The sequence below is a fragment of the Labrus mixtus genome, chromosome 4 (assembly GCF_963584025.1).
Source record: "Labrus mixtus chromosome 4, fLabMix1.1, whole genome shotgun sequence".
Lineage (NCBI taxonomy): Eukaryota > Metazoa > Chordata > Actinopteri > Labriformes > Labridae > Labrus > Labrus mixtus.
The window spans coordinates 47,501-70,000 of NC_083615.1; the positions used below are offsets into that span (position 1 = coordinate 47,501).

The window sequence follows — 22,500 nt, forward strand, 5'->3', positions numbered from 1 at the left end:
CAGGTTAATATATATGTATGGGGGGGGGGGGGGGGGGGCGTCGGTTTTGTGGTTAATTTGTAACAAATGTTTCATGTCATGTTCGTCTTTGTAACCTGCTACTGGATGCTTTGAATTTTCCTCAGGATCAATAAAGTATCAATCTATCCATCTATCTATCTATCTATCCATCCATCCATCATCTATCCATCCATCCATCTATACATCCATCCATCATCTATCCATCTATCCATCTATCCATCCATCCATCATCTATCCATCCATCCATCTATACATCCATCCATCATCTATCCATCTATCCATCAATCCATCCATCCATCATCTATCCATCCATCCATCTATACATCCATCCATCATCTATCCATCTATCCATCAATCCATCAGCTATCCATCAATCCATCCATCTATCATCCATCTATCCATCATCATCTATCATCCATCCATCCATCCATCATCTATCCATCATCTATCCATCTATCCATCCATCTATCCATCATCATCTATCATCCATCCATCCATCCATCATCCATCCATCATCTATCCATCATCTATCCATCCATCCATCATCTATCCATCCATCTATCCATCCATCATCCATCTATCCATCCATCATCTATCCATCCATCCATCATCTATCCATCCATCTATCCATCCATCATCTATCCATCCATCCATCATCTATCCATCCATCCATCATCTATCCATCCATCTATCCATCCATCATCCATCTATCCATCCATCCATCATCTATCCATCCATCCATCATCTATCCATCTATCCATCCATCCATCCATCCATCATCTATCATCTATCCATTCATCTATCCATCCATCATCTATCCATCCATCCATCATCTATCCATCCATCCATCCATCTATCCATCATCCATCATCTGTCCATCCATCTATCCATCCATCATCCATCTATCCATCATCTATCCATCCATCTATCCATCCATCATCTATCCATCCATCCATCCATCATCTATCCATCTATCCATCCATCATCTATCCATCCATCATCTATCCATCTATCCATCCATCATCTATCCATCCATCTATCATCCATCATCTATCCATCCATCCATCATCTATCCATCTATCCATCCATCTATCCATCCATCATCCATCTATCCATCCATCCATCATCTATCCATCCATCCATCATCTATCCATCCATCTATCCATCCATCATCCATCTATCCATCCATCCATCATCTATCCATCCATCCATCATCTATCCATCTATCCATCCATCCATCCATCCATCATCTATCATCTATCCATCCATCATCTATCCATCCATCCATCATCTATCCATCCATCTATCCATCCATCCATCATCTATCCATCCATCTATCCATCCATCATCCATCTATCCATCATCTATCCATCCATCTATCCATCCATCCTCCATCTATCCATCCATCATCTATCCATCCATCCATCCATCATCTATCCATCTAACCATCCATCATCTATCCATCCATCATCTATCCATCTATCCATCCATCATCTATCCATCCATCTATCATCCATCATCTATCCATCCATCCATCATCTATCCATCTATCCATCCATCTATCCATCCATCATCCATCTATCCATCCATCCATCATCTATCCATCCATCCATCATCTATCCATCTATCCATCCATCTATCCATCCATCATCCATCTATCCATCCATCCATCATCTATCCATCCATCCATCATCTATCCATCTATCCATCCATCCATCATCTATCCATCCATCTATCCATCCATCATCCATCTATCCATCCATCCATCATCTATCCATCTGTCATCCATCCATCCATCTATCCATCCACCCATCATCCATCTATCATCCATTACTACTACAGTGCTAACCATTGGAGGTCAAAGGAGGAGCTTTTCGTTTGCTTTTTGCATCACTGATGTCACTTTTCTCAACATTCAGTCAGACACAACATCAACAGAACTTCTCCCTGTGTGTGTGTGTGCTGACTAAGACCTTCAGAGAGAGGACAGACTGAGTTACTCACCTGTCTCTGATGTGTCCTCCTCTGTCACCTCGTCTCTCCTCACTTCCTCTCCTCTCTCCTTCTTTGTCCTCTCTCTCTCCTTCCATCCGTCCACCGCGTCCATATCTGCGTCGAAGTCCCGATCTTCACTGTCCCCGCCCACAGGAGCCCGCGTCAAGTCTGACAGAGACCGGGACGACTGCTGCTCGCTCAGATCCACGTCCACAGGGGGTTCCTCATGACGAGGATCAGCTTCAGATGCAGAGTCACAGGGGGGGGCAGAGGGACCCTGAACCTGTTCATCCAGCTGAGGAGCCTGGCTCTCTCTAACCTGGGACAAATCTCTCCTCTCACCTTCCTGTACCTGCAGACCTGTCTCACCTCCTGCCTCGCTCAGACAGACAGGCTGCTCTCTGCTGCCCTCTGGATGTTGTTCTGTGTCTCTAACAGGAGAGAGGAGCTCGCTCTCCGTCTGAGTGTCGACCTCGTCTGTGACCTCGTCTGTGACCTCTTCTGTGACCTCATCTGTGACCTCGTCTGTGACCTCGTCTGTGACCTCTTCTGTGACCTCGGCAGTGACCTCATCCGTGACCTTGTCCGTGACCTCATCCGTGACCTTGTCCGTGACCTCGGCCGTGACCTCGTCTGGGACCTCGTCTGGGACCTCCTCTGTGACTTCGTGTGTGACCTCGTCTGTGACCTCGGCTGTGACCTCCTCTGTGACCTCATCTGTGACTTTGTGTGTGACCTCGTCTGTGACCTCGGCTGTGACCTCCTCTGTGACCTCATCTGTGACTTCGTCTGTGACCTCGGCTGTGACCTCGGCTGTGACTTCGTCTGTGACCTCGGCTGTGACCTTGGCTGTGACCTTGTCTGTGACCTCCTCTGTGACCTCATCTGTGACTTTGTCTGTGACCTCGGCTGTGACCTCGTCTGTAACTCGTCTTGAAGTTTTCAGGACGGCCTTCAGCGTGCTGTCTGCTCCTTCAGGTCGGGTTTGATTTCCTTCTGTGACAGGCTGTGTGAAGGCAGACGTGTCTACAGCCTGCTGGTTGCTATGGAGATGTTCTGCTAGCTGCTCTTCAGTGTCACATGCTAACGGCTCCTCGTTAGCTTGCTCTTTCAGCGTGTTTCCCGCCTCAGCTGTGCTCGATGCTAACACGTGTCTGTGCTGGTTCCTCGTCAGCTGCAGGGACCGATCAGCATCAGTTAGTACCTCCTGCTCTGATCTTTCTGTTCCTGCAGACTCCTCCCCCTCTGACTCATTGTTAGCTAACTGTCGGCTCAGTTCTATGCTAACCAAGGCTGATGCTACCGCTACCGCTACGACCGCTACAGCTGCTGCAGCGAGCTCCTCCTCGTTGTGTTTGTGCTCTGTGTCTCTGTTTGAAGACGATTTCTCCTCCCCATGTACCATCCTGATGTCACCCTCCTCACTCCTTCTCCTCCTCTCCTTACCCACCCCCTCCTCACCCACACACATCTCCTGCTGCTGATCTCTCATCGTCTCCGAGGTCAAACAATGCCCTGAGTGTTCCCTCGGAGCTGTCTCAGCGCTTCCTTCCCCTGTTAGAAGCAGTGACACATCCGCTGTACCTTCACACGGTGGACCCCCTGTCCCTGCAGGACGCTCTGAGTCCATAAATCCTGGAAGCCCCGCCCCTTGGTCCACAGGTTGACCCGCTCTGTCTGAGTCCAGAGGCGGGACGGGTTGTGTTTTGAGTTCAGGAAATTCCACCTCAGATGAGTCGTCTGTGGATGGAGGAGCGTCTGTAAACAGAGACGCCTGGACTGACAAGTCCTCCTCCGTCTGAAGGTCCTGACCCACATGTCCCCTTGATTCCTCTCCGTCAGCTGTGTTTCCCTCTCCGTCTGTCGTAGTGATGTCAGGACGTTCTGCAGCAGCGTCACAAGAAGAAGTGGAGTGATCAGGTTCACAGTCCACATCCTGTGTGTCCCCCGTGTGTACAGGGGTCCCTCTAGTCTGATCCGTCCCCCTCTCGTCTGTCACAGCGACCTCTGGAGAAAACACACTGCTGCGGCCCTCCGTCTGACCGGGCAGCGTCATGGCGTCCTGCTCAGCTTCCTCTCTGGTGGTGGTCTCAGAGACGGTTCCTGTCTGATCCTCCTGCTCTGGGTTCAGGTCTGCCTCTGGCCCTCTGTGAGACTCGATGCTGGAGCCGGAGCTCCCTCTCCTCCCTCTCTTCTTCCTCCTCTTCCTCCTGCTCTTCGGCTCTCTCTCCTCGTTGTTGTTGTCGGCCGTTTCTGAGCTCTTTCTGCTCTCGCTGGCCCCTCTCTCTCTCCTGCACTCGGGCCCTGCTTCCTCCTCTCTCTGTGGTGCGTGTACTTCCTGTCTTTGTGCGGCGCTGGGCCCATGTGACGGAGCTGGCTGAGGTCCAGCAGCATGTGGCCAAGCTGCAGACGGACTCTCAGCTTCCTGCTCTCTCTGCTCCGGCTCTTCTTGTCCACTCGTGTCCATCGTGTCTCCGTCATACCAAACAGACTGAGAGTTCACACCTCCTTCACCCCCCTGCTGCAGGTCACCCCCCTCCCCCTCATACCACAGCGTCTTTGTTTCTGATCCCATCCTGCTGCTCATCCAGCCTCCATCCCTCCAAAGAACTCTTCGGGGTTTCCTCTCCACCTCGGGGGACTTCATGTCAGGTGGACTCGGCCCCTCTGGGTCTGACTGGCTCTCCTGAGGACCCTGTGACTGTTCCTGACCCATGGTTTCTGAAGGAGACAGGATCAGAGTCAGGATTAAACTGGATGTTCTTCAGAGGGTAAGGTAGATCTATATGAACTGATGCTATACATATGCACACTGAGTGATTCATATTAGCAGTGTATGACAACATGGTAGCAATGATGATGTCACAGAGATTTATCAACTCCCCTGCAGTCCCCCCTCAAAGGTCTGATGAACCACTCAGACAGCGTGCAGGAGTTTTTTCAAACTTACTGTCATTAGAAACTATCCTGAAAAGAACGCCTCTGCACACTACTCTTGCAAGATATCACCAATTTATTTAATTGTTTTTCTTATGTGTCAAATAGTGTCAAATAGTGTTCAAAGGTTGAGAGTTGTTTTGTCGTGTTTTGTTCCTGATAAAATGGTGATGAGGAGGAAGAGTAGTGATTGATTTCCTACACAGATACTTCATGAGATAGTTAGATGTGCGAACTCCTCTTTTAAAACATTGCCATTAGAAACAAGAAATGACCCGATAATTGGTGATTAGGACTACGTTTGTTGTTGCCATGGTAACAAACATGTTTTAAACATGATTCCATTTTTACTAGATTCATCATGAGCGATCATTCTGCTGTGGGTGTGCAGGGCGGAGGGAATCAGCTTCTGTGTGCTTCACTTCTAACAACACGTTTCAAAAGTGTCACATGGTCAAATCGTTGTTGTTTACGTTAATTTATCGTAGTCTTCACTGACAGTATGACCGCGTCCTAACAGCACGGGAGCGCTGGATATCACGATGTCCACACTGCATCCGTTAAATATTGAATCCTCTGCTCTGTGATTTTCCCTTTTAAACATTAAAACATGTGGTGCTTTTATTTTGAAGGTGGTCAAACAGAAGTGTGGTGCTTTTATTTTGAAGGTGGTCAAACAGAAGTGTGGTGCTTTTATTTTGAAGGTGGGCAAACAGATGTGTGGTGCTTTCATTTTGATGGTGGTCAAACAGATGTGTGGTGCTTTTATTTTGAAGGTGGTCAAACAGATGTGTGGTGCTTTTATTTTGAAGGTGGTCAAACAGATGTGTGGTGCTTTTATTTTGAAGGTGGTCAAACAGAAGTGTGGTGCTTTTATTTTGAAGGTGGTCAAACAGAAGTGTGGTGCTTTTATTTTGAAGGTGGTCAAACAGATGTGTGGTGCTTTTATTTTGAAGGTGGTCAAACAGAAGTGTGGTGCTTTGTATTGATGATCTGTTGTCTCAGATGTCAACACTCAGAGGCTCGATGTGAGACGAATAAAGTTTTTCTCCGGTGTTGACAGGTCAAAGGTCAATGTTTCAATCATGATGTGGATATTATTAATGCAGCACTATCTCCACTTTGTACAACAAGCTAACAAGCTAACAAGCTTTGCTGAGCTCTGCTGAGCTCTGCTCGTCCGTCTCAGACTCACCTGTGGGCTGAACAGCTGATCTCTGTGACAGACTTACCTGTGGGCTGAACAGCTGATCTCAGGTCTCGGCTCTGAGTGTGTGTCTGAGTCCGTCCTTCAGTGTGTCTCTGCTCCGTTACTGATTCCGTTTCTACACTTCGCTCACACATCAGCTGCTCCACTTCCCACTTCTCTACTTCCTGTTTTTCTACGACAGTAGTGGTCGGCACGGCAACTGCATGACTGGGGGCACACTTCCCATCAGGCTTTATGGGTAATGGAGTGTCTTGGATGCTGGTGTCTGTGTTCCTCTGAGCGTTCCTCTTCTTCTCCTCTCTGCTCATTCTTTTACAACTCTTCTTTTTGTTCTTTCTCGCGCGGCCTGCAGATCCCTTCACTTCTCCTCCAGCTTCCTGTTTCTTACAAATAGACAAACCACTGCTACAGGAAGTCTGAGTGAAAGCAGCAAGCTCCGCCCCCTGTGTCCTCTCCTCCAATGACAAAGGACTTCCCTGTTCCTCTGTTGTGCTACATGTCTCTATGGTTACAGCGGCTGGGCCTGCATCCTGCCCGTTAGTGCACGCCTGCAGCCCACCACCAGAGGGCGCTGTGCAGGTGTATGTCTCTGCTCTGTGACCACACACACCCGAGGTTCCCTGCAACAAGGAAGACAAAGTCACATTAAGAAAATATAATCACACAGACGGCCACAGGCAGCCAGGAAACTGTCAATCAAACAACCACACCAAGAAAGTCAGGTATGAGAGTGAAACAGAACAAACACACACAGACACACACACGCACACACACACACACACACACACACACACACAGACACACACACACACACACACACACACACACACACACACACACACACACACACAGACACACACACACACACACACACACACAGACACACAGACACACACACACACACACACACACACACAGACACACAGACACACACACACACACACACACACACACACACACACACACACACACACACACACACACACACACTCAGCTCACCTTGGTGTCTCTGTGAAGGTGAATCAGCCTCCTCAGCTCCTCCACCTCGTCCTGTAGGTGCTCTCTGCTCTCAGGCTCCGCCCCCTCCTCTCTCTGTAATGTCAGGGTGTAGGTACCCAGGTTTGCATGGCGCCAGAACACTCGGCCTTCTGGGTAAGAAAGCACCTGCTCCTCTGGTTCCTCTTCGACATGTGAGGACGTCTCGTACCTTAAAACACAAAGCACCTGTGTGAGAGAACGGAGACACTAACGTCTCAGCGGTGTCTCAGAGCGTTACCTGTCTGCTTCCTGAAACACTTGAAGGAAGAAACAACAGAGATAAACCAGAGAAGCTAAAAATCACTTCAACTACGAGAACGAACTAAAACAAAGTCAACGACAAAGACGAGAGAACAACACCCGACATGACATCATTCACACAGAATGTGAAGCCCCGCCCACAACTGGGATCACCTGAGCTGCCAATCACTCACTGATCCCTGATCTGAGACACACACACACACACACACACAGTCAGTGTGTATCTGTCTGTCAGTCACAGCAGCTGTGTTCACTATTGTTCTCTAACTTCAGAGTCTCCACCCTCCTCTTCCCTTTTTCTACTTCCTGTCCCCTCCTCAGGGAGGAAGAAGCCTGACCCACTGACCGAGTTACTGTGATGTCATCATTATGAGACATAAAGACACGAGGAGGGGGGCATCTGTTGGTGATCAAAGATGTTTTATTCACATGGTCCAGACTCTGACCTAAGAGATAATAAATAGGTTTGTTCTGTGGATTACGTTTGGATTTTCATTTTAATGTTTTTTTTTATGTTCATTTGTTCAGTGTGTGAAGATGGTTCAAACCATTAGGATTAAAATGCGGCTACAGCTGGGTATCATCTGCATAGGAGAGGAAGCTCAAATTGTGGCTGCTGATGATATGTGCCAGGGGTAGCACATGAGAAGTGGTCTGAGGGCAGACCCCTGGGGGACACCACAGGTCAGCTCCACGCAGGTTGATTGTGAGCTAAAAAGATTGATCATGCAGAGAGGAATAAAACCAGTTTAAAGCATAAAACCAGTTTAAAACTGACCCAGCGATTCAGATGCTCCAGTAAAATAAATGTTCAAAAGGGTCAAATGTTTTTTTTTTTGTCTGACCTTGAATGTCGGCCATGTTTCGTTCAGGGTTTTTAAAAGTAGAGTAAAAACACCTTTAAGCACTTTTAAGGATTTCAAACATAGAGGATAACATGAGGTCATACTATTTGTAATCGTGATCAAACCTCCACTTCCTCCTAGGATTGTGATCACTTTGATCCTCAAGTCAAAAAACTGTTCCAACAGCCAAACAAAACAACACTTTTACAGTGTACAAACAACAGTAAACAACACTTTTACAGTGTTCTTGATATTTTAAGACAGTTTAAAATATTACCTGCACCAGAATTCTGTTCTTCTTCAGTTAGCCTGAAAACAAACACTAAATAACAACAAACAACAACAAACACTAAACAACAACGAACAACAAACACTGAACAACAACAAACACTAAACAACACAAACAGTAAACAACAACAAACACTACACAACACAAACACTAAACAACAACAAACAATACACAACACAAACAGTAAACAACAACAAACACTACACAACACAAACACTACACAACAACAAACAATACACAACACAAACAGTGAACAACAACTAACACTAAACAACAACAAACACTACACAACACAAACAGTAAACAACAACAAACACTACACAACACAAACACTACACAACAACAAACACTAAACAACAACAAACACAGTAAACAAACACAGTAAACAAACACAGTAAACAAACAGTCTGATGAACTCACCGTCTGAGGAGTTGCAGCAGCTGCTCGTGTCCTCGTCTCTCGGCCTCTTGGGCAACCGTCTCTCCCCGAGCGCTCGGCCTCCTCAGGGCGTCCCGACCTCCGGGCTGCTGCAGGACAAACGACGCCACTGCCATCAGACCGTGACGGGACGCCAAGTGCAGCAGACTGCAGAGCTGCTGGACTCGAGCCTCAGCTGGAGAGAGAGACATGTGAGGGTTGACACATGTCGACAAATAAAGTGAAATAAAGACCTGCTGTGACTCACCTGTGTGTGTGTCAGCGTGTGTGTGTGTGGGGGGTCCTGATGTCGTCCTGTGGGGGGGCAGGCTGAGGTGTTTGAGGGCCAGGGCCAGACTCTGATCCAACCTCTCACTCTGTCTCACACACACACACACACACACACACACACACACACACACACACACACACAGGTCAGAGTGACAGCAGATCAACAGCTGATGTCATGATATGTTTGAGGGCGGCCAAATGATACATTCTTATAATCATAATTTTAAATTTCATTATTTCAAATCTAAACATAAAAAAAATATTTTATTTTGATTTTTTTGTGCTATCTTGCTGAGAGTATTTTACTTGCTGTGTGCTTTTATTTTGAAATACAGTAAGGCCCTTCCTGTAGAGTGAAGGTGAAGACATGAAGTTAAGCACAGAAACAGGAAGTGGTTAGGGATCCCAAAGTGAGGTCAAACAGCTCAAAGGAACGGTAACAAAGGTCAATGTGTGATGTCATAAGGTCAATGTGTGATGTCCCTACTCTCTCTCACTCTATCCACTGTCCTGTCTCTACAATAAAGGCACAAAAATAAATCTTTAAGAAGAAGAAAACAATAACAGTTTAATTTGAAGCCGAGTCATGCGATGAACTTGTTAACGCGGTCAGTTAGATACCTGCTGGTCCTCCAACATCAGAGCTTCCTGTGGATCTGTGCAGTGCAACAGGAAGTGAGCCATGTCCAGAGCCAGATCCTGTACACACACACACACACACACACACACACACACATTAATTAAAGACATACAACCTTCACGTTTTTAATTTTCTAAAACTGGTTAAATTCACATTAAAGTTAAAGTTGGTGTCAAAAGTTATTAAACAGTCAAATATGAGAAATGTAAAGTCTCATCAGTAAGGTACAGGTTATAGTGGTTCTCAACTGGTGGTTCAGGGCCGAAGAGTGGGTCACACACACAAACATATACACAAACATATACACGCACGGACGCGCGCACACACACACACACACACACACACACCACACACACACACGCACACACACGCACACACACGCACACACACCACACACACACACACACAGAGATAGCAGTGTGTGTACCTGTATGAAGCAGAAGGTCTCCTGAGAGTGTGTGTCCACTGGTCCTCCAGGCCGAGCCACACATAATGTTACCAAGACCTGCTCACACACATTATGGGCTGCACACACACACACACACACACTGACATTTAGTTGATAAAGTTGAAAACATTTGAAGCCTCTCCATATTGTCTCTAAATGAAATGCAGAATGAATAATCCAGATGTTTCACACAGCAGGAGGTGATCAATCCCTCCCACATGTTCTTCACCTGCAGGCTCCAACACGTTCAGGGACACTAACCATCACACACACACACAATGTGAATACATGTTTACGTCCCTGGAATAACGATGGACAGAGAGAGAGCAACATGGTGTTTCTCCTGTAGCTTCCCTCAGCAGCAGGCAGAGGCTGAGTCATACCTGAAACAGATCCAACACCTGTACAGATCCAACACCTGTACAGATCCAACACCTGAAACAGATCCAACACATGTACAGATCCAACACCTGAAACAGATCCAACACCTGTACAGATCCAACACCTGAAACAGATCCAACACATGTACAGATCCAACACCTGTACAGATCCAACACCTGAAACAGATCCAACACCTGTGTTGGGCCATGCAGGCTTAGGACAGGCAAACAATGGACTTGGGCCTGCACCTCTGTGAGAAGCCTCATTTGAGTGATTCACTGAGATCACAAAGAGGCCTAAAAGGACTCTTAATCCCAGAATCCCCTGCAGTACTTCACACCTACGTGTGAAGTAAGGGGGGGGGGACCTCTCTCTTCTCATTGGAGGGGACCTGAGGTAGACCCCCCCCATGAAGCAGGCCAGGCTACAAAGCTCCAAGACTTCCATTGTTCTCTCTCTTTCCACGCGCTGACTTCAAGTGTTTGGAGACACAATGTTTTCAAATTTTCATGAAATTCATTCATCTTGGTAACTTTGTGAAATGTATTATTCAAGTCTGTCTACCACCTGTTAACACTCCTACTTTTAGGTGTCTGAAGCTGTAACCTTATATGGGTGAAGCACCTAAGTAGTAGCAGATCTATATATGGATAGGAGCCAACTATATGTTGTCAGCAACTGTTTACTAGACAGAGAGTCTACATCTGATACGTATACAAATCAGTGTCATGTCATCTTCATTGTTTATGGTGATGCACCCAAATAGAAAGGAATTTGTGGGTTGCACCTTTTTAACAGAATATAAGCAGCACTGTGAACACTGTTACTTTGTCAGCACTTTGTCAGTCAAGTGATTTGTAAGCATGCTTGTTTGATGAAGTTGTCTGACCTCGGCCAATTAAATGGTGTTATAATTTCCAGTCTGTTTCACGATTTCTTCATTGGATTTATACAACAGAAACAACCCCCACCTAACACACAAGCTCACCTCCTGTTTTCTGCAACCATCTTCCTTTGTTTTAAGTTTTGGCGCGCAGGTAATCCGCGGCCGGCAGTGTTCTGAATTCCGAGCTCGGAATGTCCAGTGAACGCATCTCAGTTTCTCGAAGAGCGTCAGACTATAACAGATTATCAGAAAGATAACGGTCTTATTCCGTCCTGCAACGAAAGAACATCAACAGACATCTTTCCACTCGACGGAGAACCAACGAAGCCGCTCTTGCCGTAAAGGACCCTCGCCGCCATCAAACGCCTCTACACCAGGACGGACAGAAGATCTGTTCAATCGCCAGACTCTTTTCCTTCACCGATCGCAGGCAAAGCGATTCACAAGTGAGGCTTAAGTAGGTCTGGGCAGAATTAGCTTTAGAGAGTGTTTTTAACAATTGATTGATTGATGTGAAAACTGTCATTTTTATCTTTGTTGGACCGTCGCGTCCTGAGTTTTACCTGTTTAAAACTCTTGTTGTTCCCGTTTCTGACCGCTGTGTCCTATATGTGTTTAGCTTAACAGTGTTATAACCGGGTATTGCTCTTCTGATCAGAAAGGCCAGTGTAAACCGTATTAACTTGAATTCGGCCATTGGTTTGTTTCTGTGAATGAAGGGAATTACTCCGAGTTGTGGCGCGGGATTCAGACTGTGATCCGGCCTCTTCAGCCATGCGATGGCTTTGTGTACAGATTTCACGCCTTCAATTTATGAAATATAGTCATTAATTATTAATAATATTAGTAATTAAGTCACTAATTTGAGACTGATTTGAGTGATATTTTGATTATATCCCCCTGATTACAGGGTGGTGCCCCAAACGAGATTAAACATAGTTTAATGATATTGTTATTTATATTATTAATAATTAAATATAATTATTAAAGAATATAACCAAAGTTGACTTGATACAACCCCAACAAATGGTGCCCCGTGTGAGGTCTTCAATAAACCAGCTTTATTGCACTGTTAATGCACAGTAATTTAAATCCTGAAAGGGATCCTTCTTCTCAAAAATAATATTTTATATTGGACATAATGATGCAGCTAGTGTGACTTTCTCAATGAACGTGATTTGTTGCATTAATCTAGATTTTGATCCTGAAGTATTCTACTAAAGGATTGTGGTGCTCCTTGTTGTTTGAGAGCCATTTGGCCAGATGAGAGTGTAACCTCATCATTGTTGCATAGCCAGCTGTCTGAGAGGTGTGAGTTCCTCCCTTCCTTTGAGGACATGAGGTGTGAATCCCCTCTCCTAGCTTCCAGGATGGACTGCAGTGATCAGTTGGGAAACCTAGATAAGATTTGCTCTTGTGTTGATCTAGCTTTGTTTAGCTTACCGGTTTTGTTAACAGTAATCCACTGTGGTTCCATTTTATCACGAAAAATGTGTACCAAGACCCTAGGTGAGCCGGGAGCTGAGACTCCTTTTGGATCAGACGACGCAGCACCGCAAGAAACTGTTGCCGATCTGACGAACCTCTCCTCAGAGGAGAGTGCCAACCTATATAGCTATTCAATTAGCATTAGTGATAAGAAGTTAGAGGAGATAGTTGATCTTGTCAACCACCGAGCCAGGACCACCCCGAACAAAGACAGAATGTATGCAGAAGACAACCATCGGCCAAGGCTCGCTGTGGATCAGACGATCCACCCCTTCATGATGGAGTTGCTGGTCTTATCCACCTCCCTATAGAGATCTACAGTCTGAACTCCTACACCCTCAGCACATGCGAAGAAAAAATAAAGGAGTTATTTGAGTATATAACTAATCCAACTGGGAAACCACAGTGCACAATTTCAGTGCATGTTCAAGGTCAACTTCTCCTCCTTCATCAGCGCAAATCATGTTTGCAGAATGAGAAACACCGGGCACAGCTAGCCCAGGTATGAGAAGAAAAACAGATCCTGCGGGACGACTTCAAAAGAATGCAGGATCAACTTAAGACCTTGCAGGACAAATGCAAGGCCCTGCAGGAGGAGAAGGAAACACTGCATAGAAGCAGCAGGTTGGCCGAACAGAAGAATCAAAGTGTCACGGTACCTGGAATTCAGGATGGGCAGGTATGTACTGCAGCCCCCAGATCAGCTGAGGGAACCTCAGACAAAGGATGGGAGACTGAACCAAGTCCTTGGAGGAGGGAGACAGACATGTTGCAGGATCTGGAGGAGGACGGAAGATGCAGCCGGGTCGACCCGGCACAAAAGCGCACACGTCCTCTAACTACCCGGTAAAGAGCCGGGTGGGTAAAGATGAATTTCGCCACGTCTCCCCAGACCATAAAGCACCGTCACGTGGAAAGGCCCCAAGGCCCCCGCATTCCGCAATATGCTTTGAGCCAAGAGAACCCTCACCCCTCAGGAGGAGGGACTTTACGCCCCCTAGAAACAGGGAGGAGGCATGGGTCCAATCGGGCACCGAACATTATCTGTCCCACGATAGACGGCCACGTCTGAGCCGAACACAAACCCTGCCATGGTTGCAACCGTACTACCGTGACAACCACAGGGCTTACAATTTGTCAGACGACTCGGACGAGCATCGCCAGCCTTCGGGTCAGGGTCTGCAAACCAGGCAGATAGAACCTCAGGCCAAAGATCTGAAGCGTTTTGACCCAGATTGCCCAGATTCAAGTATCATCGACTACCTTAGAGAAGTCGACCATTGTCTTCTTGACCTGCCTCATGCGTCCTCACATGAAAAACTGAATGGGATATGGAAGACTACAGCTAGGAGTGTCCGTGCTTTCATGGGGACACTCCCACCAAAGGTCCGATCCTTGCAGAAAGGAAACAAATCTGTTAGTCAGCACTTACAAACTGCCAAGCAGAAAGTGTTGGACATGTTTGAACTAATTCAGGGAGCACAGGTAAGCATGGAGCAAGACATATCGTCAGGATATGACTCCGATCCTGGACCAAGCCCCTCAAGAGATCAAACAACCCTGCTGAAAAAGCTCAGTAAAGAACGGAGCAGCCAGGATAACCCAAGGACTGAGGAAATAAGTCTAGTTTTCCCTGATTTTGACTGTGGAGCTGACTGTGAAATGCCCCAGTTCCCTGACAGCTGTGACACCCTTTCACACCTCCACAGGTTTGATTCACCACATAGGAAGGGGGGTGACTTCTCAGCCCCCAGAGGCAGAGATAACACCCGGCCCCCTCCTGCTACCTGTAGGTTCCCATCGCATGATTCACAGCTGAGGAATATCCAAACCTCAGATGACTCGGATGGCTCCCTGTTACCCAAAGATCAAAGAATGCGCATAAGGCTCATTGAATCTATGGCAAAGGATGTAGAGCAGTTTGATCCAGATAACTCAGACCGCTGCATCAATGATTACCTCGGAGCGATTAACCTGTGTCTCAGTGATGTACCTGATGCATCCACAAGAGAAAAACTCAGGCTGATCTGGAAGACAACTTCCAAGAGTGTCCATAACTTCATGACTACCCTTCAGCCTGAGATCAGATACCAGTACTCTGCGCTCTGCAAAGCTTTGCGCCAGGAATACTCCACGTACATTGACCCTGCATCTGCCCTTCTTAGTGGGCAGATATTTTGGAAACAGATCCAACAGCTTTACAGATCCAACACCTGAAACAGATCCAACACCTGAAACAGATCCAACACCTGTACAGATCCAACACCTGTACAGATCCAACACATGAAACAGATCCAACACCTGTACAGATCCAACACCTGAAACAGATCCAACACATCAAACAGATCTAACACCTGTACAGATCCAACACCTGAAACAGATCCAACACATCAAACAGATCCAACACATCAAACAGATCTAACACCTGTACAGATCCAACACCTGAAACAGATCCAACACATCAAACAGATCTAACACCTGTACAGATCCAACACCTGAAACAGATCCAACACATCAAACAGATCTAACACCTGTACAGATCCAACACCTGAAACAGATCCAACACCTGTACAGATCCAACACCTGAAACAGATCCAACACCTGTACAGATCCAACACCTGTACAGATCCAACACCTGAAACAGATCCAACACCTGTACAGATCCAACACCTGTACAGATCCAACACATCAAACAGATCCAACACCTGAAACAGATCCAACACCTGTACAGATCCAACACCTGTACAGATCCAACACATGAAACAGATCCAACACCTGTACAGATCCAACACCTGAAACAGATCCGACACCTGAAACAGATCCAACACATCAAACAGATCCAACACATCAAACAGATCTAACACCTGTACAGATCCAACACCTGAAACAGATCCAACACATCAAACAGATCTAACACCTGTACAGATCCAACACCTGAAACAGATCCAACACCTGTACAGATCCAACACCTGAAACAGATCCAACACCTGTACAGATCCAACACCTGTACAGATCCAACACCTGAAACAGATCCAACACCTGTACAGATCCAACACCTGTACAGATCCAACACCTGAAACAGATCCAACACCTGTACAGATCCAACACCTGTACAGATCCAACACCTGAAACAGATCCAACACCTGTACAGATCCAACACCTGTACAGATCCAACACCTGAAACAGATCCAACACCTGAAACAGATCCAACACCTGTACAGATCCAACACCTGTACAGATCCAACACATGAAACAGATCCAACACCTGTACAGATCCAACACCTGAAACAGATCCAACACCTGAAACAGATCCAACACATCAAACAGATCCAACACATCAAACAGATCTAACACCTGTACAGATCCAACACCTGAAACAGATCCAACACATCAAACAGATCTAACACCTGTACAGATCCAACACCTGAAACAGATCCAACACCTGAACAGATCTAACACCTGTACAGATCCAACACCTGAAACAGATCCAACACCTGTACAGATCCAACACCTGAAACAGATCCAACACCTGAAACAGATCCAACACCTGTACAGATCCAACACCTGTACAGATCCAACACCTGAAACAGATCCAACACATGAACAGATCCAACACCTGAAACAGATCCAACACATGAACAGATCCAACACCTGAAACAGATCCAACACCTGAAACAGATCCAACACCTGTACAGATCCAACACCTGAAACAGATCCAACACCTGAAACAGATCCAACACATGAAACAGATCTAACACCTGTACAGATCCAACACCTGAAACAGATCCAACACATGAACAGATCCAACAACTGAAACAGATCCAACACCTGAAACAGATCCAACACATGAACAGATCCAACAACTGAAACAGATCCAACACATGAACAGATCCAACACCTGAAACAGATCCAACACCTGAAACAGATCCAACACCTGAAACAGATCCAACACATGAACAGATCCAACAACTGAAACAGATCCAACACATGAACAGATCCAACACCTGAAACAGATCCAACACATGAACAGATCCAACACCTGAAACAGATCCAACAACTGAAACAGATCCAACACCTGAAACAGATCCAACACATGAACAGATCCAACAACTGAAACAGATCCAACACATGAACAGATCCAACACCTGAAACAGATCCAACACCTGAAACAGATCCAACACATGAACAGATCCAACAACTGAAACAGATCCAACACATGAACAGATCCAACACATGTACAGATCCAACACCTGAAACAGATCCAACACATGAACAGATCCAACATCTGAAACAGATCCAACACCTGAAACAGATCCAACACCTGTACAGATCCAACACCTGAAACAGATCCAACACATGAACAGATCCAACAACTGAAACAGATCCAACACATGAACAGATCCAACACATGAACAGATCCAACACCTGAAACAGATCCAACACATGAACAGATCCAACATCTGAAACAGATCCAACACCTGAAACAGATCCAACACCTGTACAGATCCAACACCTGAACAGATCCAACACCTGAACAGCTGCTGCTCTGACCAATCACACTTCTCCGTTAGACTCAGCTCCTCAGACACACAGGTGAGATCAATATGTTTAATATCAGCGAGCTGCCATGCTGTCAGTACTGTGTGTGTGTGTGTGTGTGTGTGTGTGTGTGTGTGTGTGTGTGTGTGTGTGTGTGTGTGTGTGTGTGTGTTACCTGGACACACCGCCTGCAGCGTGACCTGGCTGACTCTCAGGGTGCTGCTCACGTGTCTCTGTGACGATCCTGAGAATAGAAGATAAAACTCTGCCTCCTCCTCTTCATCACGGTGACACACGTCTTCATTACTGAGCTGCACAGTCAGCACACACTCCCCCTGAGAGGACACACACACACACACACACACACACACACACACACACACACACACACACACACACACACACACACAGAGTATGAGCTGAAGAAGAAGAAGAAGGAGCTCCAGTCAGTGCTGGAAATGAGACAGGTGTGTTTGAGTTTAAAGTGATGAAGGTGACCTCATCTGTGCACACACACATCTAATGTGTTCAGCTTCATGCGTTCCCTCAGACACTAATGCAGCAGCAGCATGAAGGGTTAAATCTTCAGTACAGAGGTGAACTATTGATCCCTGTTTCTACAGCAGCTACAGAGACACATGGAGGGTAATCAAGTGATGAATTTATATTTGATATGCTGCAGGTGGAATACTCCTACAGAGTTCTGTTTTATAAAATGATAATAAAGATCTGTCTATCTATGGAAGTCGGTCTGGAGCGGTACCAGGTCATGCAGGTCCACAGGTCCCGTTTGTGCATGTGTGTGAGAAACACGAGTGCAAACAGAATCTGCCCTCAGAGATGAATCAAAAATAAATTTCTATATTTCTATCATATAAATGCAAACTCACAGATCAAGAGAATGTTTTGTTATTGTTCACATGAACTTTTCTGAAATAATGAAGGGTGTCTGAGTGAACAGAGTGGATGCATTAAAGGGTTAAAATAAATACAGCTTGCAGAGTGTAACCCCCCCCCCCCTCCTCTTCACTGAAACATGACACAACACACACTCTTGTGCTGAACACGCAGTTAAAAGCCTGTTAACAGACACACCCACACACACATGCTAACAATAGCACACAGGAATGTTTCACATCACTCTCTAACACACACACACACACACACACACACACACACACACACACACACACACACACAAATGCTTGGCTGCATCTGAAATAGGAAACATTCATGCTAAGCTAACACACCTGCAGGTTATTGGCAACATGAGGACCATCTTTGAAACACGTAGCACAGAGCATGTTAATGCTAATGCTAATGCTAAGGCTGTGTAATAACAGACTGGAGACTTTGAACCAGTTCTGATGAGAAACTTTTCTGAAATTTGTTTAATTCATTTTTAAAAATGCTGCTGCTTCCAGCTGTCTCAACATAACTTTGTATCATCATGAATACATATCTAATGATGATTAGAAGTCCAACATGTGAGATGTGTAGAGAGTGAAATGATAAAGGTATCTTACTATCTGATCATTAAGGAAACATGTTGAAGTGCTGGCTTCTCTGACAACAATGCAGCAGCCAGTATGTCCTCCTTCTAACTTTAGATTCTGCTCCTGAATGCTCTGGATTTGTTTGGACCAGAGAAGGTAGGCGCTTTTAAGACACGCCCCCACACGGCCGTTTTGGACGCCCCTCGGTTTACCAGATATGAGAGCAGTTATCAGGTCAACAGGTGTTGCAGCGATGGGAGCGGGCAAGAGAAGTGGTTCAGATAGAAGTGATTGTACCCGACCTAAAAAGCCTCTGCATGTTTCTAATAAGCTCCACGAGCAGAAACGTGCTCAAACTAGGATCAATATTGGAGATGCTTTTGAAAAATGGAGAGAGGTTAGAACACAGAAAGGTTTACAGACCCATGCAGAGCTGGATAAACACTGAAGCTTCAGAGTCCACCACATGGTGACCTGTGTGAGCATCCACTCTAGAGATGAGGGGGGGGAGAGACAGCTCTCTATGATGTTTTAATTTAGACTGCAGTACCCATTTTAAACACTAGGGGTCTGAGTTACATACTGCTCCTTACAATTATTCAGACTACTAAACGTGAACATGATGTCAACAGACTCATAATAACAATGTGTGTGTGTGTGTACTCACATAGAGAGGAGCCTGTTGAGGGTTCAGCTTCATGACTCTATAAGAACACACAAAGAGGATATTAATGGAAGCTGACTGATACAATCAGATGTCATCATCATGATATGAACATGAGCAAACACACACACACACACACACACAAATGGAGAGATGTCAAGGTGTGTGTGTGTGTGTGTGTGGGGGGGGGGGGGGGGGTACACGGGGAGCGTGCCAGGGCTGTGTGGTTTGGCTCCTCTGCAGTAAGGAAGGGACCTGGCACCTCTCTAGCTACCGGTCCAGCGTCCATACTTTGTACCCCACAGGGACTTGAACTGGCGACCCTCCGGTTCCTAAGCCAAGTCCCTACAGACTGAGCTACTGCCCCCCGGTACGATGCAATGTGAGGAGGTCAGTCACTAATCAAAACAACACAGTGCTATAAAATCGTGGTTTCATTTATATAAATGAACCTGAACATATAATTACATTTTGGTCTCCACAGTAATAAATAAAGAATCATCACGAGTCACATGTTTCACATCTACTCATCCTTCATTTAGTGAGGACACTTTGACCCCCTGCTGACACTTGAGTAAAGGTCAGGGTTCATCACAGTCAGGACATCCTTTCATCATGTCTCTAACTGAAGGTGAACACAGGTCTGTGTCAGGAGGGGGACAGCATGAGGACAGATCAGGTCTGTGTGAGGAAGGGGACAGCATGAGGACAGATCAGGTCTGTGTGAGGAGGGGGACAGCATGAGGACAGATCAGGTCTGTGTCAGGAGGGGGACAGCATGACGACAGATCAGGTCTGTGTGAGGAGGGGGACAGCATGAGGACAGATCAGGTCTGTGTCAGGAGGGGGACAGCATGACGACAGATCAGGTCTGTGTGAGGAGGGGGACAGCATGAGGACAGATCAGGTCTGTGTGAGGAGGGGGACAGCATGAGGACAGATCAGGTCTGTGTGAGGAGGGGGACAGCATGAGGACAGCTGGACTCAAGGGACAGTCAGTCAGAATGATCCTCTTGTCCTTCTGTCTGTCTGCACAGATAATCCTCACTCCCCACACAAATAAATACACCACTTATATTTGTAGGTTATGTCTGTGTGTGTGTGTGTGTGTGTGTGTGTGTGTGTGTGTGTGTGTGTGTGTGTGGCTGCTACTTAGCCCACCCACCCTCTCCTCACACAGCATGGGGTCACTGGAGTTCAGTCTGTCTGTAAAGCTGCTACAGAGCGTGCTCAGTGACGCAGGGCAGTGAACACATGTGCAGACGAGTGGACAGACAGTGAAAACAGAGCTTTAGATACAGCAGAGGAAGGATCAGCTGAGCCTCTACATTCACAACCTCTGAACTCCAAACTGACCTCAGCTCTGTTTATTACCAGCTGCTTTAATACAATCACACACAGAGAACACTGATATCTCTCCATCATCTAGCTGTCATCTCTCCATCATCACTGCAGACACACACTGCAGACACACACTGCAGTCACACACTGCACACACACACTGCAGTCATACACTGCAGTCACACACTGCAGACACACACTGCAGACACACACTGCACACACACACGGCAGACACACACTGCACACACACACTGCAGACACACACTGAGTGTAGACACACTGCAGACACACACTGCAGACACACACTGAGTGTAGACACACTGCAGACACACACTGCAGACACACACTGCACACACACACTGCAGACACACACTGCACACACACACTGCAGACACACACTGAGTGTAGACACACTGCAGACACACACTGCACACACACACTGCAGACACACACTGAGTGTAGACACACTGCAGACACACACTGCAGACACACACTGCACACACACACTGCAGCCACGCACTGCACACACACACTGCAGACACACACTGCAGACACACACTGAGTGTAGACACACTGCAGACACACACTGCACACACACACTGCACACACACACACTGAGTGTAGACACACCGCACACACACACACTGCAGACAAACACTGCACACACACACTGCACACACAAACTGCAGACACACACTGAGTGTAGACACACTGCACACACACACTGAGTGTAGACACACTGCAGACACACACTGAGTGTAGACACACTGCAGACACACTGCAGACACACATCACGTCACATGGACACACGTGTGTGTGTGTGTGTGTGTGTGGTGTGTGTTATCTGCATGTGGAAGCTCAGCAGACTAGAGGGCAGCCAGAGTGACCTGATAACAGTCAGAACACTTCAGACTGCTGAAAGACAGGAGGAGGAGGAGGAGGAGGAGGAAGAGGAGGAGGAAGAGGAAGAAGAGGAGGAGGAGGAGGAAGAGGAGGAGGAGGAAGAGGAGGAGGAAGAGGAAGAAGAAGAAGAAGAAGAGGAAGAGGAAGAAGAAGGAGGAGGAGGAAGAGGAGGAGGAAGAGGAAGAAGAAGAGGAGGAGGAGGAGGAAGAAGAAGAAGAGGAGGAGGAGGAGGAAGAGGAGGAGGAGGAGGAGGAGGAGGAGGAGGAAGAGGAGGAAGAGGACACACACAGACACACACACACACACACTACTACTATTTGTTGTAATGATGTGTTATGCTGACTCTGGTAGTTCTTTTACAGTGAGATGCTGCAGATTCACTCAGCTGGCCAGAAGTTATGTCAGGAATG

At 46.5% G+C, this 22,500-nt stretch overlaps 1 protein-coding gene across 1 annotated transcript in view; it reads right to left on the bottom strand.

The window, feature by feature from the left end:
- Window positions 1-22,500, bottom strand: part of LOC132973467 (A-kinase anchor protein 13-like) — a 60,697-nt gene that overhangs the window by 30,143 nt on the left and 8,054 nt on the right. Inside the window, exons 2-10 of the mRNA XM_061036958.1 lie at window positions 19,850-19,886; window positions 17,862-18,021; window positions 10,372-10,469; window positions 9,926-10,003; window positions 9,282-9,390; window positions 9,017-9,209; window positions 7,163-7,370; window positions 6,186-6,783; window positions 2,026-4,737 (exon numbers count right to left, since the gene is read on the bottom strand). Of these exons, the coding sequence (XP_060892941.1) occupies window positions 2,026-4,737; window positions 6,186-6,783; window positions 7,163-7,370; window positions 9,017-9,209; window positions 9,282-9,390; window positions 9,926-10,003; window positions 10,372-10,469; window positions 17,862-18,021; window positions 19,850-19,882 (4,189 nt within the window). The 5' untranslated portion in view covers window positions 19,883-19,886. The remainder of the gene's footprint in view (window positions 1-2,025; window positions 4,738-6,185; window positions 6,784-7,162; window positions 7,371-9,016; window positions 9,210-9,281; window positions 9,391-9,925; window positions 10,004-10,371; window positions 10,470-17,861; window positions 18,022-19,849; window positions 19,887-22,500) is intronic.